We start from the raw sequence: 25477 nt of genomic DNA, 5'->3' as shown, positions 1-25477 counted from the left end.
GCCAGTTCAATGAATTCGAGCAGTAAGGAAAGATCCCCCCGGCGCTTGCCGCTACACGAGCAGAGTAATGCTTTCCTCTGGTTACGTGCGGAGTTCGTATTCGGTGCTCAGTCTGCTTGCTTTTCTAAGGGCCTGATACTGTTCCCCATACACTCGATGGTTATCATCTGTCCCCCAAATAATTAAATGTCCCACGGATAGGCAGCCACGATATGATTGGGCACACTAAATGCATGCATCCTTCCATAATTGTACAAATGCTTCGTGGGCCTTGAGCATTTAGGGGCTGTGTATTGAGCGCCCAAAAATCTCTCTCCTCCACCCACTTGTCAACATCGACCATGTCACTACGACAAAGGGCTCAGGGTCTCAGGCGAAAGATCGATGATATCCTCGCAGCGGGAGGCGATATGGCGATACCAATTCTCACAGCCGTCAATTCTGCGGCTAGTGTATGCCCTCCTCTGAAGAGCGCGACTGGCGGTGCACTCTTCATCATCAGCGAGGTTCAAGTTAGTAATTATTCATGTTGGCTTCGCGCGAACGAAGCGCTAATAGTTTGGGTTGGGTAGAAGTTCAAAGAGAATAAGAAAGAATGGGTGAATTTTGGGAGATATGTCGTGGACAACGTGGCCGAAGTAGTTGCAGCCATAAAGTCCTATGATCCGTCAACGGAAGAGGCAAAGCCATGGGTGGAGAGCGCTGAAAGGCTTGATCGGTAAGTTTCATCCATTCTTGATAGTCTTTGTGTTTACATCAAGTCCCAGTGCGCTACAGAAGATCAAGTCCGAAATAGAACAAAGACGCACAAAAATAGAGAAGCGGTCGGCTTTAATCAATGCGTTGTCCCACTTGAGAGATCCGGGAAGGATTGATTCCCTAAAGAAGGATCTTGACAAAGCATTGGCGTCGTTTCAGGTAATTTTTGTCTCGGCGTTGTTTTATAACCATTCTTATTTTCTGCCGATGTAGCTCAGGACGAACTTGACAATTGGAGTTAAATTATCGGCGATGGAAGATGACTCGATTCTTGGCAGACTCCGATACCCCGATATCGCCCACTACGATTCAACTCAGGCTTGCCTAGAAGGCACTAGGGTCGATCTCATTGAACGTATTATGGCCTGGTGTCATAACACCGCAGATAGCGAGAATCGGCTGGCATTGCTGAGCGCTGTGGCCGGCGCTGGCAAGACTTCCATCGCACACACGATTGCGGAACGATGCGCAATGGAGCGTGTGTTATTGCTAAGCTTCTTTTTCAAGGCAGGCGAACAGTCGCGGCCTGATTATCTGTTCAGTGGGATGGCTCGAACGTTGGCAAAGCGCGATCGAGTTTATCACTCCTCCATTATCTCTGCTCTTCAGGACGATCCTACACTCTCAACAGCACCGTTTACGATGCAATTCAGGAGATTGGTGGCTCCACCCCTCCTGCATAACCCTCCGCTTTCGGACCGTCCTATGGTGGTCATCATTGATGCTTTGGATGAATGTGACGATGAAGCATTTGAGCCCCTTGCGAATATTCTTCGGGAAGAAGTGCCTAAATTACCATCCTCCATAAAGTTCTTTATCACATCAAGACAATTCGATCGTGTCAATCGCTTCCTCTCATCCCATTTCCATATCGATCGTCTTACCATAGATCTCTCGGATGATGCAAACGTGCAGGACTGCGCGACGTACATACGTTCCCAACTGCAGACACTGAAGAATTGGCATCCCGATATACGGCATAAACTCGAGGACGAAGAGAAAGCAGTAGAGGGAATCTTGGAACGAGCAGGTGGCTTGTTTATTTGGATCAGCACTATCTTTCGCTACATGAGGAAGGCCAGCAAGGACCCCATGAGGACGCTGGAGGGACTGCTCGGCACAGGGGTGAAGGGATCAGCGGTTTCTGCTGAGGGAATGATGGATCGGTTGTATACAAGCATTCTGAAGAAGTGTGGTTGGGAAGATAAAGATTTTGGGCACGACTATCCGGTTGTGATGGGAGCAATCTTCGTTGCACAACAGCCTCTGTCTGTCGCAGCTTGGGATGCAATTTTGTCACCGTTCTTGAAGTCGTCGGTTCGATATACGTTGGCCGAACTTGCGCCGCTCCTGTCAGGCCTTGAGGATCCTGACAATCCAATTCGCATCTTACACCAATCCTTCCGCGACTTTATTCTAGAACGGATCAATACCCAATTAGTCAGCCTTCATTGCAATCCAGTAGATGTGGGACGGGAGAATGCGAGAATTGCCCTCCGATGTACTGAGATTCTGAATCAGGATCTCTCCTCTTTAGAGGGCCTTGGACTGATTAAGGACTTGCAGAGACAAGATGTGCTCCCGCACATCCCTTCAGAGAAGTTATCCGAGCATTTGCATTATGCATGTCGTCACACTGTTTATCACCTCAGTGGAGTTCAGGAACGGTCGCATGGGCTCGATAAATCAGTTGGTATATTTCTCAGTCAGCAAGCCACTTGCTGGGCGGAAGTGTGTGTGAGAACGGAAGGCTACATCAGTATATCGATACTCCCTCAGTGGCCTAAGGTGTGGATTATCAATTGTGTGAATGGCCTTAGCTCATATTTTCCCAGCTGGTGGTTGACCAAAGGTCAAAAGCTGCTGTCTGCATGCTGGCCAATCTGCTTATCCGGCTCCAGTTGAACTTGGGATTTTTTTTAAGATTCAGGGAGGCATATGAGGCAGCAAAGGATTCAGTTGTACTTTGCCGTTGCCTTGTCTCCGTGGACTCAGAGTCCTACACCCCGGAATTGGCCAGGTCACTTGGCGCTTTATATTTAGCTCTTTCGGATCTCGGACGGCACTCGGAGGCACTCCTGTTCATCGAGGAGAGGGTCAAACTCTACCGCCAGCTCGTTGCTGTTCACCCAGGATCATACATCCTATATTTAGCTCCGTCACTCAACAATCTATTTTCTTCTCTTTCGAAACTCGGACGGCACTTAGAGGCACTCCCATTCATTGAGGAAAGCGTCAAACTTCAGCGCGCCCTAGTTGCCATTCGCCCAGGCTTATATAACGCAGATTTGGCTTGGTCACTCAACAGTCTATATGGTGCTCTTTCGAATCTCGGACAGCACTTGGAGGCGCTCCCATTCATTGAGGAAAGCGTCAAACTTCGGCGCGACCTAGTTGCTGTTCACCCAGGATCATACAACGCAGATTTGGCTTTTTCACTCAACAGTCTATATCATGCTCTTTCGAAACTCGGACGGCATTCGGAGGCACTCCCATTCATCGAGGAAAGCGTCAAACTCCGGCGCGAGCTGGTTACCATTCACCCAGGATCATACACCCCACATTTGGCTCGGTCACTCAACAATCTATATCTCTCTCTTTCAAATCTCGGACGGCACTCGGAGGCGCTCCCATTTATCGAGGAATGTGTCAAACTTCAGCGCGAGTTAGTTGCTGTTCACCCAGGATCATACACCCCAGATTTGGCTTTATCACTTGGCAGTCTATATTCCGCTCTTTCGAATCTCGGACGGGACTTGGAGGCGCTCCCATTCATTGAGGAAAGCGTTAAACTTCGGCGCGACCTAGTTGCTGTCCACCCAGGATCATACAACGCTGATTTGGCTTGGTCACTCAACAAACTATATGCCGCTCTTGCGAATCTTGGACGGCACTTGGAGGCGCTCCCATTTGTCGAGGAAAGCGTCAAACTCCAGCGCGAGCTCGTTGCCATTCACCCAGGATCATACACCCCGGATTTGGCTCGGTCACTCAACAGTCTATATGAAGCTCTTTCGAATCTTGAACGGCACTCGGAGGCGCTCTCATTCATTCAGGAAGCTGTCAAACTTCAGCTCGAGTTAGTTACCGTTCTCCCAGGATCATACACCCCAGATTTGGCTTTGTCACTCAACAGTCTACATAACGCTCTTTCGAATCTTGGACGGCACTCGGAGGCGCTCCCATTCATCAAGGAAAGCGTCAAACTCTACCGTGAGCTGGTTGTCATCAACCCAGGATTACACACCTCCAATTTGGATAGGGCACTCAACACACTACGCACCGCTCTTTCTGACCTCGGACATGATTCTGAGACACTAATTTGAACAACTTGGGTCCCCCTGAGACCTTCCTATTTCCCTTTTCAATCCATTCCCTCATTTGCTACTTGTAGTGCACACAGCTCAGTTTGAGAATACTGGGGGTTGACATTGATTTTTGGTTTGGGACTACTGACGAAACGTTTATGAGTTTTCTTGACTGTTCGGCTCACAACTGATCGTGATCCTAACTTAATAATAACCCAACTCCATGTACCACGTAATAAGCTTCAATCGCAATCGGATAGGTAATATCCTGACACCACAGGTAGTTCGTAGAACAAATGCCTGTGGAACCATTGCCATTGCATTTGAGTGAAGTGGGAAGTCTGAAGCATGGGGTAGATCGATTATGATGTTCTAGCTCGAGTCATTGACGTCAAGTAGCTGGCCACTTCAGCTCAACCCCGACTCCTCGGCACATATCCTCGACAAGACTCCGCAATTTGCACTCTTTGAGCTGACTGCCGTTCACTGTTTACAACCTACTACCATCAAATCCGGGCATAAACCCGTGTCTGGGCCCAACGCCGCCACTATATACACTTTGGCAATGCCCATGACCCAGCTAGACCAACAGCCGCACTTCCAATCTATTTGCTCCTTCAAAACCCCGCTACATAAGTAGTTTCAAAGCTATCGTCGGTCAATGGATCGTTCTTCCCTCCATGTTCCTCCAACTCTTCCGTATTGCATGTCATGGAGCAAACCTCGTAGTATGCTGGTATCATAACCCTGTTAATGTGGATAGTGTGAGTTTAAGAAGTCGAGGCGCACAGAGCTCTTGCCCGGGCTGCGGAGTGTCACTGCGGTCGTTGCACGCATTCACATGGAAATCGGTTTACATGAGTATGCACCGAGTCACCATGAAATTGCGGTGCTAAGTACTACTGCTGGTGCCAAGATATGTAGTAAAAACCTATCGCTCTCACCTCAGACTTGTACAAGAGTTCTGAAGGAGAAAAAGACGGTGTCGAACTACGTCGCTGACGTGTCTCAACCGCATAAAAGGCGCACAAAGGGTAGGAAGGCTCAGCACCCTCAAACCTCACCCCGCCGTCCGTCAGTAATGTGTAGGCATCACTCGTCACCACAAAAAGAAAATCTGCCACTTGTTGTTACCTGAATTTGAAACATCTCATTTTCATGTGCAACAGATGGTCGGGATTGCATTCAACTAGCTGAGCCATTGCCAAAGACAGCACAGCATGATTTATTATTCCGCAGAGAAATGTATACCACCTGGGCCATCTCAGCCAATAAATCCCCAGGCAAAGAGAGTTTCGAGGAGGAATACCTCTTCAATGCTCAGGAACCGCGCAGAAGTCGCCGCCATTACGTAGACTACTTTGCAAATGTTGCACTTTTCCGTGAATGCTCCTCGACCAAATGAATGGAGGGAGCAGAGCCGGCGACTCAGAATTACTCTGTAATGGCTATCGCAAATGGCGGGTCGATAAGCAATGCTATAATCCTACACCCACCTGTCAACCCTGGGCCTCCAACGCTTCAGATCGATTGCCCCGTCAGTGCCCCGATGGACACAATTTGACAATCCCGCTTTTTACATCTCCGGGAGTCAGTATTGGTATTCAAGGACCGTATGACCCCACTGCGAAGATCTCAAAATCATTATGCCTCAGTGACCTCAGTGTTAGATCTTCATAACTCTCCGGATCAGATCAGCTGCCACCTACTAGGATTTTCGATCAGTGTTCCAAGTTGGTTTTCGAACTTCACGCCCCAAGGGAACGACCCAGGCAGAAGGATAGCGGTTCCAACTTGTTGAATCAGAATCGGGAGACTGCTCTATCGCTTAGTGGACTGCATTGCTGAACGAGATCAGAAATGAAAGATTAGTATTGATACTTAACGCTCGACTCGTAGTACTCAACACCATTGCTCCCTCCGAATTTGAGATGTCCCTTGGAAATTGAAAAATTCGGTTTCGTGCGAGTCCAGTTCACTGTTTGTGATATCGAATTGGTAACGTCGAGGAGCTAGTCAGCTTTGCAACATGCAACAGATACACTTCGCGCTGAATCAATATGACCCACAATGAGCGCCACCTAACGAACCTGGTGATGCTCTGCTGTATATATCTGTCGCAATCGCCATATAATCGATGATGATATAGCCGCGAAGGAAAGGGTGATGAAAAATAACAGGGATTGTGGTGTCAACTGGTGGGAGGCCTGGGGTCGCCTCATATGGACCTCAAAGAAGCGGCCCTATAACATATCCACAGGTTGGACGGAGCCCTTGCGACGGCGCAAAGGCCTCGCCATAAGATAACGACTGGAAATCTGATATAAAACTAGTAAATCGGTACTCAGGATCGATAGAAGTTTATGAACCTATCGGCGCCTCAATAACTCCATAAGCTTCTCTGACCACAGCAGCAAAGTTTGTTCCTGTATCGGGGCGCGCAACCAAGAGTGTGCATCCGCATCTCTGGAAATGTCATTGGAAATTATTATTGTTGTACGCGGCAGCAGTAGACGAAAATATGATTGCTGAGTACACATCGGGCCATACACCCGATGATGCATCTGGACGACCTGTCCAGAAGTGGAGAGTATAGGGCCAAATCTCGTGCCGTTGGATGAGTAATCTGGCGAATGACTGCCTGTCCAGCAAGTGGAAGTCGATCCCGCGGCATAGATACCAATCAACCCAACGCCCTGATGGCAATGTAACCAAGCCCGCTTGTACATGAAGAGCGATGCTGCTGCGATGATAGCTCCCTTGTACCTGTTGAGTGGGGTGCCAGGGACCAGAGAAGAATAACCATCCCGAGAACTATGCTTTGAGTACTTGGCAAAATGGGACACAGGAGTGGTGCTTAGAACACGGGCGTTGTGCCTCATCCTCAGTGGCATTGTCACCTGTGTGAGCGGTGAGGTAAGCTGCGTCTCCGCCATTTCACCTACTGCACTTGCGAATGAAGCACTAGAGCAGCGGTGAGATCGCGACGCCAGTAATGGATGCCAGTTGAAATCGTCTCGGGGACCGTAAGAATCTACCATAAAATTGCCGCATTGTCGCCGGCGCTCGGCCGCACGCGGGCATGCCAAGAGGACTTGGTACGTGAGCCCTTGCATTTTTCATGTGCGACTGAGCCTCGGTCTAATCCGAAGGCTCTAAGCAGCCTGGATTTAATCCACCAGGTGGAGATCGGGAATGGTGGCAGAAAAAAAAAAACAGGTAAAAGCAACGCACAAGGGGTGAACAGAGTGAAGAACAGGAAAGAGCCAAAAAAAACACACACACAGTGGCGCCGATACATAAATACACGGGATACTTACAATCAGCACCGCACTCGAAGGTGGCAAAAAGAGTCAAGCCAAAAAAAAAACCGAAATTAAGAACCTGAGGATATACCGAACAGACTCTAGGAATAGGAGCCGAAGCATACGGGGGACGCCAAGGCAACATAGACAGAGCAAGCACGGACAGCGGACGCGAAGAAGGCACTGAGGCCGATGCGTGCAGCTGACGCGAGGAAGTACAAAGACTGACTAAAATTATCAGGTCTAGATGAAAACTACTAGTAAACCTAACAACCCCCCTTAGTAGAACGGATAAAAGTCACATGCACAGGCACGTGCGCTGAAAAATTTCTCGAAAATTATAAAATTAGTTCCGCAAATCTGATTCCAGATTTTCCATATTTGTAATGTTACTAGAAGCATATTTACAAATTAAGTCCAGGAATAGCATTAGCGGTGTCTCGGCCTAATGGCTAATTCATGATTAGCCTTCATTCTTGGCTGGGTTGGGTGCCAGTTTGATTCATGGCTATTTATGCCCTTTTTTTCTTTCTTACTCCCCCGGGGCACTGGGCGGGGGTTGGGCCTAATTGGGTTGGTGGGTTGGGAATTGGGTCGGGGGTTGGGCATTTGGGTTGGGGGTTGGGCTTTGGGTCGGGGTTGGGCATTGGGTCGGGAAGTTGGGTTGGGGTTGGTGGCTGTGTATTGGGTATGTATGTGTCTATTTTTTTCAAAATGAGTTCGGTTGGGTTGGGTTGCTCATACCGTAGTTCAGATTCAGAGTCGAGCAATTCAGATTACCACACCTTGATCATTTATTTATGATAAATATAATATTCACGACATGTATCTCTAGTTGGTTTTAAAATATATTTCCTCATTTACGTAGTTGTGCACGTGGCTTTTGTCCGTTCTGCTAAGGGGGTTATTAGGTTTAGTAAAACTACTAGACCTGCAAACCGACCATACGCGGATGATCGGTATGCGGAAGGCCACAGACAGGCATGGCGTACGAGAGGACAGCCGGATGTCCCAAAGCGTGCAGCGGATGGGAGTACCGGGGCCCGGGGGCACCCGAAGATTTTATGTGGAGTGCCGACTACTGAGCCATTTAGCTGGCCTTCGCCGGCTGGGTACTGCATCTTAAGGGTGTGCACAGTGATGACAATTCGCTATGCATGTACAGCTATATAACACAAGCGCCCATGTATACGAGCTGAGTGCGAATGCACACCCCATCGCTGTATATGTGCCTGCGAAGGAACATGCATCATACATGAAGGTGGGGAACGGAAGAAGTCGAACTCCAGGCGCAATCATATTCATTGATTGGTAAACGTTCAGAGGTGACCCATGACGCGTTCACAGGGTGACAACCGTGAATCCGTGTTAGAAGCACCCCGACCGACACTGCAATAACAACCCGAGAGCGGAATGAGACATCAGGGGGGACCGTTACGGAATTAATAGAGGCTGGAGTCCTGCCTATTACGGAACGTCTTCAGTGCGAACTTCCAGGGCGTGCGGAGTCCAAAAACAGGCGCGTAATGGAAAGGAAATAAATCGAAGGCAGAAAATGACTTCAATGAATCGAGAGACGGTGGGCTTTTAGTGCTTAATATGACAGCGGATGGCATGTAGCAACGAGACTAAGGTAAGATCCCGCCGGCGCTTGCCGCTGAGTCTTCTTTCCTCAATGCATCCAACCAGTATCCTTCCATAATCGTACAAAGGCCGGCCTCATGGGCCTTGAGCATTTAGGGGCTCACCACGTGTGTTGAATGCCCAAAGATCTCTCTCCTCCATCCACTTATCAACATCGACCATCATGTCACTGCGACAAAAAGCTGAAGGTCTCAGGCGAAAGATCGATGAGATCATCGCAGCGGGAGGCGATATGGCGATACCAATTCTTACAGCCATCAATGTTGCGGCTGATATGTGCCCTCCTCTAAAGAGCGCGACTGGCGGCGCACTCTTCATCATTAGCGAGGTTCAAGTTAAAAATTATTCATGCTGGGTTCGCGCGAACAAAGGCTCATGGTTTGGGTCGGGTAGAAGTTCAAGGAGAATAATAAGGAATGGGAGGACTTTGGGAAATACGTTGTGGACAACGTGGCTGAAGTAGTTGCAGCCATAAAGTCCTATGATCCGTCAACGGAAGAGGCAAAGCCATGGGTGGAGAGCGCTAAAAAGCTCGATCGGTAAGTTTCATCCATTTTTGACAGTCTTCGTGTTCACATCAAGCCCCAGCGTGCTACAGAGGATCAAGTCGGAAATCGAACAAAGACGCACAAAAATAGAGAAGCGGTCAGCTTTTATCAATGCATTATCGCACTTGAGAGATCCGGGAAGGATTGATTCCCTAAAGAAGGATCTTGACAAAGCATTGGCGTCGTTTCAGGTAATTGTCCTCACGGTATCGTTCCATAATCCCTCTGATTTTTCCTGATGCAGCTTAGAACGAATTTAACGGTTGGAGTGAAATTGTCGGTCATCGAAGATGACTTGATTCTTGGCAGACTCCGATACCCTGATGTCGCGCACCATGACTCAACTCAGGCGTGCCTAGAAGGCACTAGGGTCGGTCTTACGGAGCGTATCATGGCCTGGTGCCACGACACTAGGGACAGCGGAAACCGTGTCATGCTACTCACTGCTGTGGCCGGTGCTGGGAAGACTTCGATTGCGCACACGATTGCGGAACGATGCGCAAGGGAGCGTTCCCTATTGCTAAGCTTCTTTTTCAAGGCGGGCGAACAGTCGCGGCCTGATTGTCTGTTCAGCGGGATGGCTCGAGCGTTAGCAAAGCGGGATCAGGTTTATCGCTCCTCCATTATCTCTGCTCTTCAGGACGACCCTACACTCTCAACAGCACCATTCGCGATGCAATTCAAGGGGTTGGTGGCTCCACCCCTCCTGCATAAGCCTCCACTTTCCGACCATCCTCTGGTGGTCATCATCGATGCTTTAGATGAATGTGACGATGAAGCATTTGAGTCCCTTGCAAATATTCTCCGGGAAGAAGTGCCTAAATTACCATCCCCCATAAAGTTCTTTATCACATCAAGGCAATTCGATCGTGTCAATCGCTTCCTCTCATCCCGTTTCCCAATCGATCGTCTTTCCATTGATCTCTCGGATAATGCAAACGTGCACGATTGCGCTACATATATACGTTCCCAGCTGGAAACGGTGAAGGATTGTCATCCCGATATGCAGCATAAGCTTGAGGACGAGGAGAAAATGGTAGAGGGAATCTTGGAACGAGCAGGTGGCTTGTTTATTTGGATCAGCACCATTTTTCGCTACATGAGGAAGGCCAGCAAGGACCCTATGAGGACGCTGGAGGGACTGCTCGGCACAGGCGCGAAGGGATCGGTGGTGTCTGCCGAAGGAATGATGGATCGGTTGTATACAGGTATCTTGAAGAAGTGTGGTTGGGAGGATGGAGATTTTGCAGATGACTATCCGGTTGTGATGGGGGCCATCTCCGTTGCACGGCAGCCTTTGTCTGTCGCAGCTTGGGATGCAATTTTGTCGCCTTTCTTGAAGTCGTCGGTTCGATATACGTTGGTTGAACTTTCACCTCTCCTCTCAGGTCTTGAGGATCCTGATAATCCGATTCGCATCTTGCACCAATCTTTCCGCGACTTTATTCTAGAACGGATGGATCCCCAGTCAATCAGCCTTCGTTGCAGTCCAGTAGATGTGGGACGGGAGAATGCGAGAATTGCCCTCCGATGTACTGAGATTCTGAATCAGGATCTCTCCTCTTTAGAGGGCCTCGGACTGATTGAGGGCTTGCAGAGACAAGATGTACTGCCGCGCATTCCTCCAGAGAAGTTATCCAAGCACTTGCATTATGCATGTCATTACATAGTTTATCACCTCAGTGAAGTCCAGGAACGGTCGCAGGAGCTGGATAAATCAGTTTGCATATTTCTCAGTCAGCAAGCCACTCGCTGGGTTGAAGTCTGCGTAAGAATGGAAGGCTACATCAGTATCTCGATACTCCCTGACTGGCCTAAGGTGTGGATTATCAATTGTGTTAATTAAATGAGCTCACGTTTTCCTGGCAGTTGGTGGTTGACCAAAGGTCAAAAGATGCTATCTGCATGCTGGCCAATGTGCTTATCTGGCTCCAGTCGAACCTGCAATTTTTTTCAAGATTCAGGGAGGCATATGAGGTAGCAAAGGATTCAGTTGTACTTTGCCGTTGCCTTGTTTCCATGGACTCAGAGTCCTACACCCCGGAATTGGCCATGTCACTTGGCACTTTATATTTAGCTCTTTCGGATCTCGGACGGCACTTGGAGGCGCTCCCATTCATCGAGGAGAGCGTCAAACTCTACCGCCAGCTCGTTGCTGTTCACCCAGGATCATACACCCCAGATTTGGCTTTCTCTCTCAATAATCTATGTAACGCTCTTTCGAGACTTGGACGGCACTTGGAGGCGCTCCCATTCGTTGAGGAAAGCGTCAAACTCCGGCGCGACCTAGTTGCCGTTCACCCAGGATCATACAATACAGATTTGGCTTGGTCACTCAACAGTCTATATGGCGCTCTTTCGAAGCTCGGACGGCACTCGGAGGCACTCCCATTCATCGAGGAAAGCGTCAAACTCCGGCGCGACCTAGTTGCTGTTCACCCAGGATCATACACCCCAGATTTGGCTGTGTCTCTCAATAATCTATATAACGCTCTTTCGAAACTTGGACGGCACTTGGAGGCGCTCCCATTCGTCGAGGAAAGCGTCAAACTCCGGCGCGACCTAGTTGCCGTTCACCCAGGATCATACAACGCAGATTTGGCTTGGTCACTCAGCAATCTATATCTCGCTCTTTCGAATCTCGGACGGCACTCGGAGGCACTCCCATTCATCGAGGAAAGCGCCAAACTCCGGCGCGACCTAGTTGCCGTTCACCCAGGATCATACAATGCAGATTTGGCTTGGTCACTCAACGGTCTATATGCCGCTCTTTCGAATCTCGGACGGCACTCGGAGGCGCTCCCATTCATCCAGGAAAGTGTCAAACTCTACCGTGAGCTGGTTTCCGTCAACCCAGGATTACACACCTTGAATTTGGATAGGTCACTCAACACACTACGCACCGCTCTTTCTAACCTCGGACGTGATTCTGAGGCACTAATCTGAACAACTTGGGTCCCCCTGAGACCTTGGGCCTTCCTATTTCCCTTTTCATTGCATTCCCTTGTTTGCTACTTGTAGTGCACACAGCTCAGTTTGGGGGGTTGACATTGATTTTTGGTTTGGGACTATTGATGAAACGTTTACGGGTTTTCTACAACTCCCTGTAGCACGTCAATCGGATAGGTTATATCCTGACACCACAATCAAGTAGTTCGTAGAACGAATGCCTGTGGAGCCACATTGCCATTGCATTTGAGTGAAGTAGGAAGTCCGAAGCATGGGGTAGATCAATTATGATGTTCTAGTTTGAGTCATTGACGTCAAAGAATGACGAGTAGTTGTTCGACTCTTCGGCACATATCCTCGACAAGACTCCACAATCTGCGCTCTTCGAGCTGACTACCGTTCAGTGTCTACAGCCTACTACCACCAATTCCGTGGCATAATCAATGCCGCCACTATATATACACTTTGGCAATATGACCCAGCTACTAGACCAACAGCTGCACTTCCGATCTATCTGCTCCTTCGAAAACCCGCTACATAGTTTCATCCCAATCGTTTGCCTTGCTATTCCTGCCTGCGCCTCTGGGAGGCTGCATTACCTTGATCTTTTCACCAAAGCTATCGTCAGTTAATGGATCGTTCTTCCCTCCAACTCTTCATATTGTCACGGAGCAAACCTCGTATGCTGGTATCATGACCCCATTGTGGATAGTGTGAGTGAGCTTAAGAAGTCGAGGCGCGCAGAGCTCTTGCCCAGGCTGCAGAGTGTCACGGTCGTTCCACGCATACACATATGGAAATCGGTTCACATGAGTATGCACCGAGTCACCATGAAATTGCAGCGCTAAGTACGGCTCAACACCCTTAAACCTCGCTCAGTGGTGTTGTGTCTCAGCAAGCGTCTCTCAAAAGAAAAATCCGCGACTTGTCACTCGGATGTCCGTTGAAATCTCAACATGAATTTGGATCATTTCTTGGCACCCCATTTTCATGTGCAACTGCACCCCGATGGTCCGGATTGCATTCAACTAGCTGAGCCATCGCCAAGGATAATACAGGATGATTTATTGTTATTCCGCAGCGGAATATATGCCACCTGGGCCATCTCAGCCAAACGGGACAACCACTCTATCGCGTAGTGGACTGCATCGCTGAACGAGATCGAAAATGAAAGGTCAGTATTTCTATCCCATCTAATGGTACTTCTCAACGCTCGACTCGAGTACTCAACACCATTGCTCCCTCCAAATTTAAGACGTCCCTTGGAAATCGAGAAATTCGGTTTCGTACAAGCCCCGTTCATCGTTTGTGATATCGAATTGGTAACGTCGAGGAATCTACACGAGCTAGTCAGCTTCGCAGCATGCAACAGATACACTTCGCGCTGAATCAATATGACCCACATTGAGCATCACCTAACGAACCTGGTGATACTCTTCTGTGTATACCTGTCGTAGTAATCGCCATACTACTAGTAGAATCGATGATGATATTGTAGTTTGTACCTGCCAAGGAGAGGGTGATGAAAAATGACAGGGACTGATTGTGATAACAATTGACAGGAGGCCCCGAGTCACCTCATACTGATCCCAAAGAGGCGGCCCTATAACATGTTCACAGATCGGACGGAACGCAAAGGCTTCACCATAAGATAACGACCGGAAACCTGACATAAAACTAGTAAAGTACTCAGAATCAACACTTGACAATAGAAGCAGTGTATGAACCTATCGGTACTTCAATGACTCCATGAGCATCTCTGACCGTAGCAGCAAAGGTTGTTCCTGTATCGAGGCGCACAACCATCAGAGTGCATCCGCATTTCTGGAAGTGTCGTTGGAGATTGTTGTTGATGTGCACAGCAGCAGTGGTCAAAAATATGGTTGCTGAGTATACATCGCGCCATACACCCGGTGATACGTCTGGACAGAAGTGGAGAGTATAGGGCCAAGTCTTGTGTTATTGGATGAGTAATCCGGCGAACGATTGCCTGTCTAGCAAGTGGAAGTCGATCCCGTAGCATAAATACCGATCGACCCAACGCCCTGACAATGTAACCGAGCCCGCTTGCACATAAAGAGCGATGCTTCCGCGATGATAGCTCCCTTGCACATGTTGAGCGGGTGCTGGGGACCGGGGAAAGAATGTCCATCCCGAGAAATATATCCAATGATGCCTTGAGTACTTGGCAAAATACGCTTGTGGGACATAGGAGTGGTACTTGGAACACAGGCGCTGTGCCTCGTACTCATCAGTGGCATTGTCACCTGTGTGAGTGGTGAGGGAAGCTGCGTCTCCTCCATTTCACCTACTGCACTTGCGAACGAAGCACTAGGGCAGCGGTGAGATCGCAACGCCACTGATGAATGCCGACATACCAGTTGAAATCATCTTGGGGACCTCGAGAGTAAGAATCTACCATAAAATTGCCGCATTGCCACCGGTGGGCGTAGTTCGAATTCCTGGCACCCGCAATTTTCATGCGCGACTTGAGCCTCAAACTATTGCTGAGTGTGCGGCGCCGAAAAGAGTGGCACGCGTGGCGACAACCCCGACAACCGCCTCAGCCTCTGAATTCACAAGCAACCTGGATTAAATACACTGAGGTGGACTAGATCGGGGATGGTGGCAGAAAAACAGGTAATAGCAAGACGCAAGCAGAAAACAGAGTGAAGAACAGGAAAGATACGAAAAACAACAACAAAAAGGTGGCACCAAAGGCCACAACACCTTCACCTCCCGAATACTTATAATCGGTACCACACTCAAAGGCAGCAGAAAGAGTCAAGCGAGCAATAAAAAACCGAAAATTAGATCCTGGGGATATACTGAGCAGAGTCTAGGCATGTGAGCTGGAACATACGGCGGACGCCAAGGCAAGATAGAAAGTAGGCACGGACAGGGGACGCGAAGCAAAGAAAGAAGCCGATGCGTGCAGCTGACGCGAGCAAGAAAAAGGACTGAAACAACGTACCGATAATATCAGGCCTCCAAAACTGCTAGACCTGCAAACTGACCATGCGTGGATGATCAGTATGCAGAAAGCCATAGGCAGCCTGAGGTACGGCGTACGAGAGGACGGCCAGATATCCCAAAGCCTGACGGCCGGGGGGCACCCAAGGATTTTATGTGGAGCTAGGGATTGTGTCGACTACTGAGCCATTTAGCTGAGCTTCGCCAGCTGGGTACGTACTGCATCTTAAGCGGGTGCACAAGTAATGACAGTTCGCCACGCATACACATTTACATAACACAAGCGCCCATATATACGAGCTCAGCGCGAATATGCCACAACCATACCCCATTGCTGTGTATGTGCCTGCGAAGGAACATGAATCATACATGGATGTGAGGAACGGAAGAAGTCAGACTTTCAAAGTAGGCCGGGGTCCTTCCCCTCGGTTTATCTATTGATCTTTGTGAGCCCTCATTCAAATCTTTCCGTCGCACATTGGGGTTTTCCCTTCGCTGCGTGGATTCTATCAGCGCTATCTGACTCCCTCAAGCTTCCCTATCCCTCAACTGCAGGAACTATCACTTCCTTGATTCCGAATCTGCCCCAGAACCATCACGCATGCAAGCCAATGCAATGTCACAGCAGAGAATATTCTCCTGGCTTACCTCAAGAAATTGAAGGCGCGCAGTCAGTGCCTCTGCAGCACATTGGCGGTTAAATCAGTGAGCGATGTGCGTCCATGTATGTACGCAGCCGCTGAACCACCTTGGAGCCAAATGGCGAAACTTAGCGTGTTATAATCGCGGCATTGCAGCCCGACCTCTGAGCACGATATCACAGTGTCATTAGATATTCTCATAAATAAAGTACATGATGAGCACACTTATATACATTTCTGTGTGGCGCAAAAGAACAAAGGCCAAAGCGTTAAAGCAATAAAACTTCCCATAAAAGGGAACAATAACCGTGGTGACAAAGGGCATCGGAATGCCACTTCAACATAGCGGTAACGTGAAATGCATTGTCGACGTCGTCAAAGATCTCAAATCTGCACATCCTCTGGTTCAAATATCGGGAGAGCTCCGCACTGGCTTGTGGTCAACACCGCTTTCCCATCATCGAGTGCCGGACGGAAGAAGCAGTCACCGGATCAGCCATCATCCCTTGGCACAAGTCGTGTTTATCTTCGCGATGTGACTAACTCAAGAACTCTCCTTTAGAAGTTTTGCTATTAGTGTATGGATAAGGTTTATGGCGGGTTTGCCGATTGTAGTACATTCTGAACACGATCAGACTCGTACCCAGCCGTCTCCGCTACGTGGATGCGCAAAATCTCGACTAAGTGGTTGTTATATTACAATTCAGTTATAAAGTCACGTTCAAGTACAAAAGTGTATTACAATATAAAAGTCACATGCGACGGACATAAACACAAGTCCGATCACCTACTCCGGAAACCAACTCGCGACACTTCGCTCCGACGACTGGTGCAAAATGGCAGTGGCGATGCTCCACGGCAACTTCCGGGACCGACAGGAAAGCTAGTATCTCAGCCTCAAACCCCTCCTGGCTCCTTCCAACCACCGTGCCACCATGAGCGGGTCTGTAGAACGAGCAGCAGATGATCAGAAACCCTCTCCTCCATGATGCCGCTTTGTTCGAGAAGTGACATTATTGCTTCCACATTCCCATCGATAGTAGAGGCCTTTGCATAGACAGCCTCTGCAGTTGAGTATGTAGTTCGATGTGGTGGTAATTGAAATGTCGATGGTGGGTCTATGAGATGTGGATGCAGTTCGGGGAAGTATTCTTCAATTAATACTGATTTAATGTGCCACTGACAATGCTTCATCAACTTGAACACAGCGGCAGCTGTTGGTACAATATCGGCAAAGGTGATCGCAGCTGGTACATTGATGAAATTGGGATTGTTTGGGTGAGTGTTCCATATCGTTTCAGCGTATTCTAAGTGCTCAGGAAGCACTTCCTTTGGTGGCATAAAGAACAGGCCTGTCGTGATGCTCTCGAATGTTCGGTCCTTAAGGTCCATTGGCTGGCCAACCCCAAACTTGAAGTCGCAATTATCATATGCCAAGTTCACGATGCGAGTGCGACCAAGGCTTTTGTTCAAGATCTTTTGATTCTTTATCAACGAAGTTCGAATGTTCTCAATCGATGAGGGGGAAACTGCAAGTCCAGTGTGAGCGGCCCACCCACGGACTGATTTTGAAGCATTTGACGCGGCCAAATAGAAAGAATTTTGCACTTGCAATGCATTACAGTGCCCATTGCAATTATTCACAATTAGCGATATGATCACAACTCCCTTCTAAGCAGGGTTCTTTGGTAAGTCAACTGTTATACTCAACAAGTGCGTCATCACTTACTATTTTAAGGAGGGAAAACTGTCTCTCTGAAGAATTTCCCTTCGACTGCCTTCCCGCACTAACGTGGTCCCCATCGTCAGCTTTGTTCCTTCCACTGCGAGTTTCTGTGCTTGGAGGTGCAGGCTTTGCCCAACGCCTCACTTGCATCTTACTTTCCACTACGAGCAGTTTCTGGAAAAGGCCCCACAGTGCTGGCACCCTAGACTCGAAAAATGGCGCCAATGCACGGATCCTTCCCCCTTCAAGCTGTGCCGGATGAAGGTTGTAGGCCGTCATGTGAAGCCCGCTCTCCTTTTCCATGAGTATCCATATTTCTTCTATGTAAACGGCTTCAGCACTTGTAAGGATCCAGTCTTTCACAATGACAGCACTCCCAGGATTTTCCTCAGGATTGAGAATATGGAATTGAATTTCACGCAGTATGTCACCAAAGCGTATGGAAGTCAACAGAGTTGATAGAAAGGACGTGAGGGTGAACCCATTGGATGTCATGTACTCAAGTACATCTGCTGCTCATTCTACAGACCCGCTCATGGTGGCACGGTGGTTGGAAGGAGCCAGGAGGGGTTTGAGGCTGAGATACTAGCTTTCCTGTCGGTCCCAGAAGTTGCCGTGGAGCATCGCCACTGCCATTTTGCACCAGTCGTTGGAGCGAAGTGTCGCGAGTTGGTTTCCGGAGTAGGTGATCGGACTTGTGTTTATGTCCGTCGCATGTGACTTTTATATTGTAATACACTTTTGTACTTGAACATGACTTTATAACTGAATTGTAATATAACAACCACTTAGTTGAGATTTTGCGCGTCCACGTAGTGGAGACGGCTGGGTACGAGTCTGGAACACGATGTGAAATTACGAGATCTGTCAGCAGTTGCATGGCATTCTTCCTGTCTCCGGCATTCGTATCCAGGGACCGTATGATCCCACTGCAAAGGACTCAAAATGTCTATTCCTCAGTGTGGGATCTTCATAACTCCCCGGGTCAGACCAGTCACTGCCTACAATGTCTCTTGGTGTTCCAAGTCAGTTTTCCAACTTCATGCCTCTACAAAACGACCCAGGCAGAACAAAACTTGGTCGAATTCGAAACGGAAGATCATTCTATCGCATACTGGATCGTGTCGCTGAACGAGATCGGAAATGATGACGATACTTCTCAACACTCGACTTGTAGTACTTAATAACATTGTTCCCTCCAAATTGAGATGTCTCTTCAAGGAAACCAAGAAGTTCGGTTTCACACAACTCCCCCTCATGGTTTGATGTATCGAATTAGCAACGTCGAGGAATGTTCGTGTTAATTGAACCTATACAAGCTGGTTAGCTTCGCAACATACGCTACGCACTGAATCAGTAACTTCCCACACGGAACATTACCCGACGGCCCTGGTGTTGCTCTTCTATGTATATCTGTCGCAGTAATCGCCATTGAATCGATGCCGTTATCATAGATCCTAATCGCAAAGGGTGAAAAAGCTGAAGGTTTAACAATTGGTGGGGGGCCCAGGGTCATCCCATACTGACTCCAAAGAAGCGGCCTTTACCACAGATTCACAATTGAATGAGGCGTTTAAGATGGTGGAGAGGTTTCATCAGCGGACTACAAGACAATGATATAAATCAGCAAGCTATCGACGCTGACGATAGAACTTTGACGGACCTATCTGTGTCCCATGACTCCCTGAATTCTCCGATTGCAGCAAAAAGGATTGTTCCTCTATCGGGGCCCACAACCGGGAGACGCTCCAGGAATGTGTCAGAAATGAGAATACAGCATGCATTTCACTGTATAGATGTGAGTCAGTTGCACTTATAAGCAGCGGAGAGTACGGCGCCATATTCAGTGTTACTATGATGAGCGATCTTGCCTGTCCAGCAAGGTTGATCCCGTATAGACACAGGCATTGAACATGAAGTTCCGGGTCCTAGCAATTGGAAAAAGGGCCATGATGATGATGATAAATCTATCTTAATACCCTGCGGCCTCGTGATGACGTGGCAGTGCGGCTATCCTGTCCTAACACCGGAGCGTACATGGGGGGAATATCTATACATGGTGGTATTCTGGGTGGTGTATTCGGGTGTCAATGATCCTCGGGTTCTGTGATGTCCATAGGTATTGTTGTGGTGATAAAAAATAAAAATAAGAAATGGAAAAAATGAAGAGGTTCCGTCTGTCCCCTGCAAGTCCTGTTCTGCTTCGTCTATCCTGTGAGTCGGTCGGGCGATGGCGGTCCTTGTGGTGTGTTTGTTGTCGTCGGTTTGTTGCCTGTCTTGGACTTTTTGATGAAATTGGCAAGCCTTTCTATGCCTTTCATCTTGCCCATGAGGATGTGGAATTTCGTCTGGTTTCCACGTCCTAGTAGGTATCTGTGTCTGCTTGTCCAGGGGCACTCCGTCAGAATGTGGGCCCTCGTTTGTGTTGATTTACCGCATTGACATGCTCTATTCTCCGTTGTGATTCCAAATTGGTGGTAGTACTTGCTGATGTACGCGGCTGAAGGTTTTTCTGTCGAGTTTTCTGAACCGTTTGGTGGGTCTGAGCTTCGGTGCGAGTTGGTTCGCTGCGTAGAAGCCCGATCTCGGGGGTTCAGTGTGTTCGTCCATCGGTGAGTCCATGTTTCGGCCATCTCTCTCCTGCGCAGGCTCTCTATGTATGAGAGTGATTTAAAATTGGGTCGGGCTGGTCTAAGTCGTGCGCCTTCTTTTGCTAGCTGGTCGGCTCTCTCGTTCCCCGGAATTCCAAGATGGCCTCGGCACCAGTGCAATGCGATTTTCGTCTCCTCAGAGTCTGTTAGGACTTTGCATATGGTATTCCTGAAGTCCCTGGCTAGTTCCTGGGCCTTGCGAGGTTTACCCTGAAAGACACGTTTTAGTGCGCTAGTATTATCTGCATATATGACGATGCGGGTGGGTTTTGTGGTGACGTTACCATCATCTAGGGTGCATCTGATTCCATCCGCGGCTGTTTTCAGGCCCATCATCTCTGTGTCGTAGGCTTCAATGTGTTCGCCCATTGCTCCTTTCTCTTCGAAGACAACTTTGCTGTGTGAGTATCCTACTGCGCCAAAGTGTCAGGGTACCGAGCTGCTCGGACTCTAAGTCGAGGGATCCCGAGCCTTCGCTGGAGCTGAGGCCGAGGGGGACAGGGTCAGTCTCAATGGGGGAACCCGGCAAAGCGGATTGCGATAGGGATTCCAGCTGAGCAGCGAGGGGAAGTGAGAGAAGAAAGTTATCTTCCTCACTCGCTACCCAGGGAATGATAAAGTCAGTATACCCGGCAAAGCGGGGCCGCTCTGCAGAAGGAAATATAACAAATGTCTGTGCCAGTCCGGGGATGATGATCAGGCTGTGCGGGTATGGGGCAGGTGTGTCATCAGTTGTGTGTAAGCAGTCCGGACTTAACCGGGCTGTACTCTGACACAAAGCCAGTTTTGATTCTGCCATCATCTTTGTATCGGGATCCATCTGAGTAGACGAGGAGTGTGTTTGGGTTGTTAGAACGGGGCGGAAACGGACGACTCCGGAGTGGAATCGGAGACTTAGCATGGAGGGACCTTGGCCTCAGCGACTCAAGCGGAGCGCTGTGCCATTGCTGTTTGTCCATTTGGTCCTTAATTTCACAGTAGGTGAGCAGGAAGTCTCTTGGGGGCATTTCAGGTCGATTTCGGACTGAAACCAGACGAGTATGTACAAGCGCCGATATATAAAGAAGGGGCAAAAGCACAAGGAGAACAAAGGGTGACCGAATCGGAACGAAGACGTCCGAACGGGAACAAAGGGTAGAGGGAGCGGAGCGGTACCGAAGGTCATAGGGCAAGACCTGTGATACGTCCGAAAGGAGGTAGAGAGGGCGAGGCCCAGAGGGGCAGGAGGATGAGGGGAAGTGGGGGTGATGACTAACTGGCTAGAATAGAAAGAAGCAGTAGTCCAAATAGGGATGAGGGGGAGTTGCGAGAAATACATTACAAACGGCGAGAGTGCCGGAGGCGGTCCGCGAAGCTCGGGGGTTGCGGAGCTTACGGAGCTTACGGAGGCGGGGTTGGAAGTCCGAGGAATATTGGCAATGGTGTTTACGTAGTATGAGGTCACCAATGCAATGGACTAAGACCGAGGTGGAGTCAAAGTCCGAGGTGGAGTCAAAGTCCGAGGTAGGGACTATGACGGAGGCTCGGAGTAAGGTACGAACGGTGTCCAAGTGTGAAGTACGGAGCAGCGGTGGACGGTCGTAACTTGGCGGAAGGGTAACGGAAGGAGGAGAGAGGGGACAGGTAAGGGAGAGGGAGTGGCAGAAAGGAGAGTAGTCAGGTCCGAAGGTGAGTATCGGAACGGACGGGGGAAGCATAGGGGGATGACGGGAGGGTGGAGGTCTTGTGAGGGGGGAGCGGAGTTGTAGGAAGGGTGGCGAGTGGGGCGATGTTCGGTCCGAGATGAGTATCGGAGCGGACGGAGAAAGGGTCGGAGAGGTAAGAGGAGGGGTGTGTTGCCAAGACCGAAGGTGAGTATCGGAACGGCAGCGGTAGGTTATGACTCCGGAGTGAAGAGGGTGGAGGTCCGGAAGTCAGATCGGGGTCAGGTATGCACGGATATGACAGGTCATCTTCACACTCCGCAACGAAGTTCATGTGGTCGTCAGCCCATTCCTGTTTGAATGAGTTTCCAGGGTCGTCTGGCGGGGTGAAGAGTTGGATTCGGTCGGTGATGTCATGTGCAGATGCATCCCATGGGCTTTCAAGGAGTGGCCTTATTCTTTCCATGCCTGGGATTATGTGTTGCACGATGCGGGTGATGCAGGTTGAGAAGCGCTTTCGTGGGTCGGACTTGTATTTCTTCTGCGGGTCGAAGACTGGGAGAGGTGGGGGGGAAGTTGGAGTGGTGAGTCTTCTTTGGTGTGGGTAGAGTCTATTGATCAGCGGGTGGTCGTCGGGGATGTGGGCAAGTCTAGTTGCCTCCATTTCCATTCTGTAATCTAGTGTCAGGGGACGGACCCCGGGTCCCCATGACCCTCTCTCTATGGCCCACAGCCCAACCTGTAACAGCCTAGTCTCAAGGCAAAGAGCTACTGTGGGTAAGAAAGTGTATAGATAAATAGAAAGTAGGCTACACTTGCCTACTGTGGGTAAGAAAGTGAGAAGAAGGTTAACTTCTCACTTTCCCACAGTGGCCCCAATATGGCGAAAACTTCCGGGGATACCCGGAAGTCACATGAAGGGTAGGAACCGGGCCTGGAGCATGTGGCACGCGGAGCGTGCAGGGCGGAGGTGCACATGCAGGTGCAGGTGCAGGTCCAGGCTAGTCAGGGTGTGTTCCCTGACATCTAGATAAATGTCGATGGGGGGAATGGAGGCCTCTATTTCCATCGTGGTGATGCTGGTCGTGCAGAAAGCGCCTGTTAGCATTCTCAGACATTTATTCTGTAGAGTAGATAAAGTTCTGAGAATTAAGCCGCGCTTTGATCGCCAGAAGATGGGTAGGCTGTATAAGACTATTGGGAGTACAGCACCTATGTACATCTGGCAGAGATGTGTTTGGTGTATGCCTCTCTCAGAGTTTCCTAACATCCTTAGTGCGTGTGCCACACCCGAAGCTTTTGCAGCTGTCTTTTATGTGCTCCATGAACTTGAGGTGTGGGTCGAACCAGATACCTAAGTATCTCATAAGGTTGGATGGGTGGATTGTTCTGGTTGCGCCTTCTTCGTTCGAGGGGATAGTGACTGATGGGCCCGGACCTGCATTTCTGCCAGTCTTGGTTTTGGTGAAGTGCATAAGTTTGTTCTTCACCTGGTCGGTCTTTAGTCCTCTCTGCTTTAACCACTTGTGTGCTGCAACAAACGCCAGCTGGATCACCTTTGTTGCTTCTGCTCTAGATGGGGCTGACACCACCAGTGAGCTGTCATCTACATAAAGCATTAGTGGTGATAGTTTTATTATGCCTTTGTTGTATTGCGGGCTTAGCTCTGGGTCTCCTTCTATTTTCTTTGTGGTTTCCTCGGCTATAGCCTTGCACATTGGGGAAGTGAAATAGGCCGCGAGGATCGGGGATACACATGAACCCTGGGGGATGCCTGTTGTTATGGGTTTGAGCTTATCACATTTGCCATCAAGGCAGATTGCTGCTTTCCTCTCTGATAGGAAGCTGTGTGTCCATCTCACGATGGGGGTGGGGATATGTAGTTTCCTCATTGTGTCTAGCAGGTGCGCGTGTGGGATGAAGTCGAAAAAGCCGGTGATGTCGAAGGTGAGCATTGACACCACTTTGTTGTGGTTCCATGCGGCTTCTATGTTGTGCGTGATGGTGAGCAGGGCATCCTGTGCTGATCTGCCTGGTAGTCCTCCGTACTGGGTGTTTGGGAAGAGTTGGTGTTTTGCTGCTAAGAAGGCCAGTCTCCATGCTTGGATCCTCTCTAGCGCTTTTCCTGACACTTCCAACAGTTGGATTAGTCTGTAGGATCGGGGAGTGAGTAGTCTCTGCCTGGTTTCTGCAGTGCTACCGCGATGGATGTTCTCCATGCTTTAGGGTGGTAACCCGAGTCGGCGCAGAGTCTCAGTAGGTGGAAGATTTCATCTTCCATTACGTCCCAGGCCCATCTCCATGCACGGCCCATCAGGCCTGAGATACCTGGGGCATTTAGTTGGGCAGCAGTGAATATGGAGTCGCGGACTTCGCCCTTCGTCACGCTTACATATTCCATGTCGTCATTGCGTGGGGTCAGGTTGATACTTGGGGAGTGTGGTAGTGATGGTGGTTGGGGGAAGAGGTTTTCACGGAGTATGTTACATTTTTCTTTATGGCTGACTGCGAGTTGGTCTGTTCTGTTTAGGATGGGGGGTGAAATGTATGTTCTTTGGCTTTTTGTCCACTTGCAGAAGTCCCACAGGTTGCCGTGATTGGCTTCCTCTGTGAGTTTGCGGTAGTGAGCCTGTTTGGCTTTCCTGATCCGTGTGCGAATGTCCTTGTGTAGGTGTTTTACTTTTTCCACGAGGTATAGTGATGGGCGGTTGAAGTCTTTCACCCATCCTTTTAGGGATTCTCTCTCGTCTGTCTCAGTTCGTGGTATGACTTAGATAGGTCCTCATTCCACCATGGTTTAGATGCCTTGCTTGGGCGTCTGTGAGGTACTGTCAGGGCACGCCCACCTGACCCCGCACTGCACCCCATGCTGTACTGCACTACCCCGCTATCACTCCCCCTCTCTCCTCCCCCACTTTCCCCTTTCTCTCTATCTCTATTTCTATTTCTATCCTATGGTCGATTTCCCTTTCTCTATGTACCACTACATACCTAACCCCGCCCCCCCCTGATCGCTGCACGCACTGCGCACACTCCCACCTACTGAGCGGCCACCTCCAGGATCTCCCACAGAGACACCCAGGGAGGTGCGGCTGTGTGCAGAGATGACGTGGCTTCCTCCACGTGACCCTAGCTGCATGTATATAATAGTGCCTGGGGTGGGAACAGAAGAAGCAGCCTTCTTCTCAACTTCCCACTTCAGGTAAGTACCGTAGTTTTCCCCTTTAATGATAATCTCAACTTCCCACTTCAGACTAAGTGGTCAGGGACGCTCACCCCGCGACGGGATCGCCGCTATGCACAGCCACTATTCGTCCCACCGAGTCCCGC

The 25477-nt window shown here is 49.4% G+C and overlaps 5 protein-coding genes across 5 annotated transcripts; 2 read left to right on the top strand and 3 right to left on the bottom strand.

Annotated features, from left to right (window-relative positions):
- Positions 1-341: 341 nt before the first annotated feature.
- Positions 342-4279, top strand: EI90DRAFT_3150414 (uncharacterized protein; the record flags this gene model as incomplete). The annotated part of the gene is made up of 5 exons (XM_039065654.1): positions 342-512; positions 573-718; positions 768-918; positions 973-2547; positions 2595-4279. 5 exons carry the CDS (start codon positions 342-344, stop codon positions 4083-4085), a joined length of 3534 nt encoding a protein of 1177 aa, XP_038922171.1. The 3' UTR covers positions 4086-4279.
- A 4900-nt stretch (positions 4280-9179) lies between these two features.
- On the top strand, positions 9180-12703 carry EI90DRAFT_3285436 (uncharacterized protein; the record flags this gene model as incomplete). Its single annotated transcript, XM_039066968.1, has 5 exons — positions 9180-9371; positions 9410-9555; positions 9605-9755; positions 9809-11383; positions 11434-12703. 5 exons carry the CDS (start codon positions 9180-9182, stop codon positions 12508-12510), a joined length of 3141 nt encoding a protein of 1046 aa, XP_038922170.1. The 3' UTR covers positions 12511-12703.
- Positions 12704-13763: 1060 nt separating this feature from the next.
- On the bottom strand, positions 13764-14627 carry EI90DRAFT_3011877 (uncharacterized protein; the record flags this gene model as incomplete). Its single annotated transcript, XM_039056524.1, has 5 exons — positions 13764-13850; positions 13938-13961; positions 14019-14179; positions 14241-14435; positions 14543-14627. The coding sequence occupies 5 exons, from the start codon at positions 14625-14627 to the stop codon at positions 13764-13766; spliced, it is 552 nt and encodes a 183-aa protein (XP_038922169.1).
- A 2397-nt stretch (positions 14628-17024) lies between these two features.
- EI90DRAFT_3116378 (uncharacterized protein) lies at positions 17025-18348 on the bottom strand (the record flags this gene model as incomplete). The annotated part of the gene is made up of 2 exons (XM_039062890.1): positions 17025-17798; positions 17857-18348. The coding sequence occupies 2 exons, from the start codon at positions 18346-18348 to the stop codon at positions 17025-17027; spliced, it is 1266 nt and encodes a 421-aa protein (XP_038922168.1).
- Positions 18349-22160: 3812 nt separating this feature from the next.
- EI90DRAFT_3116377 (uncharacterized protein) lies at positions 22161-22817 on the bottom strand (the record flags this gene model as incomplete). The annotated part of the gene is made up of 1 exon (XM_039062889.1): positions 22161-22817. The coding sequence occupies one exon, from the start codon at positions 22815-22817 to the stop codon at positions 22161-22163; it is 657 nt and encodes a 218-aa protein (XP_038922167.1).
- Positions 22818-25477: the final 2660 nt, after the last annotated feature.

Source organism: Cantharellus anzutake (genome assembly GCF_015039405.1).
Source record: "Cantharellus anzutake strain C23 chromosome Unknown EI90scaffold_4, whole genome shotgun sequence".
Lineage (NCBI taxonomy): Eukaryota > Fungi > Basidiomycota > Agaricomycetes > Cantharellales > Hydnaceae > Cantharellus > Cantharellus anzutake.
Note: the sequence above shows the minus strand (reverse complement) of the source record. Positions and strands in the feature narration are given on the sequence as shown.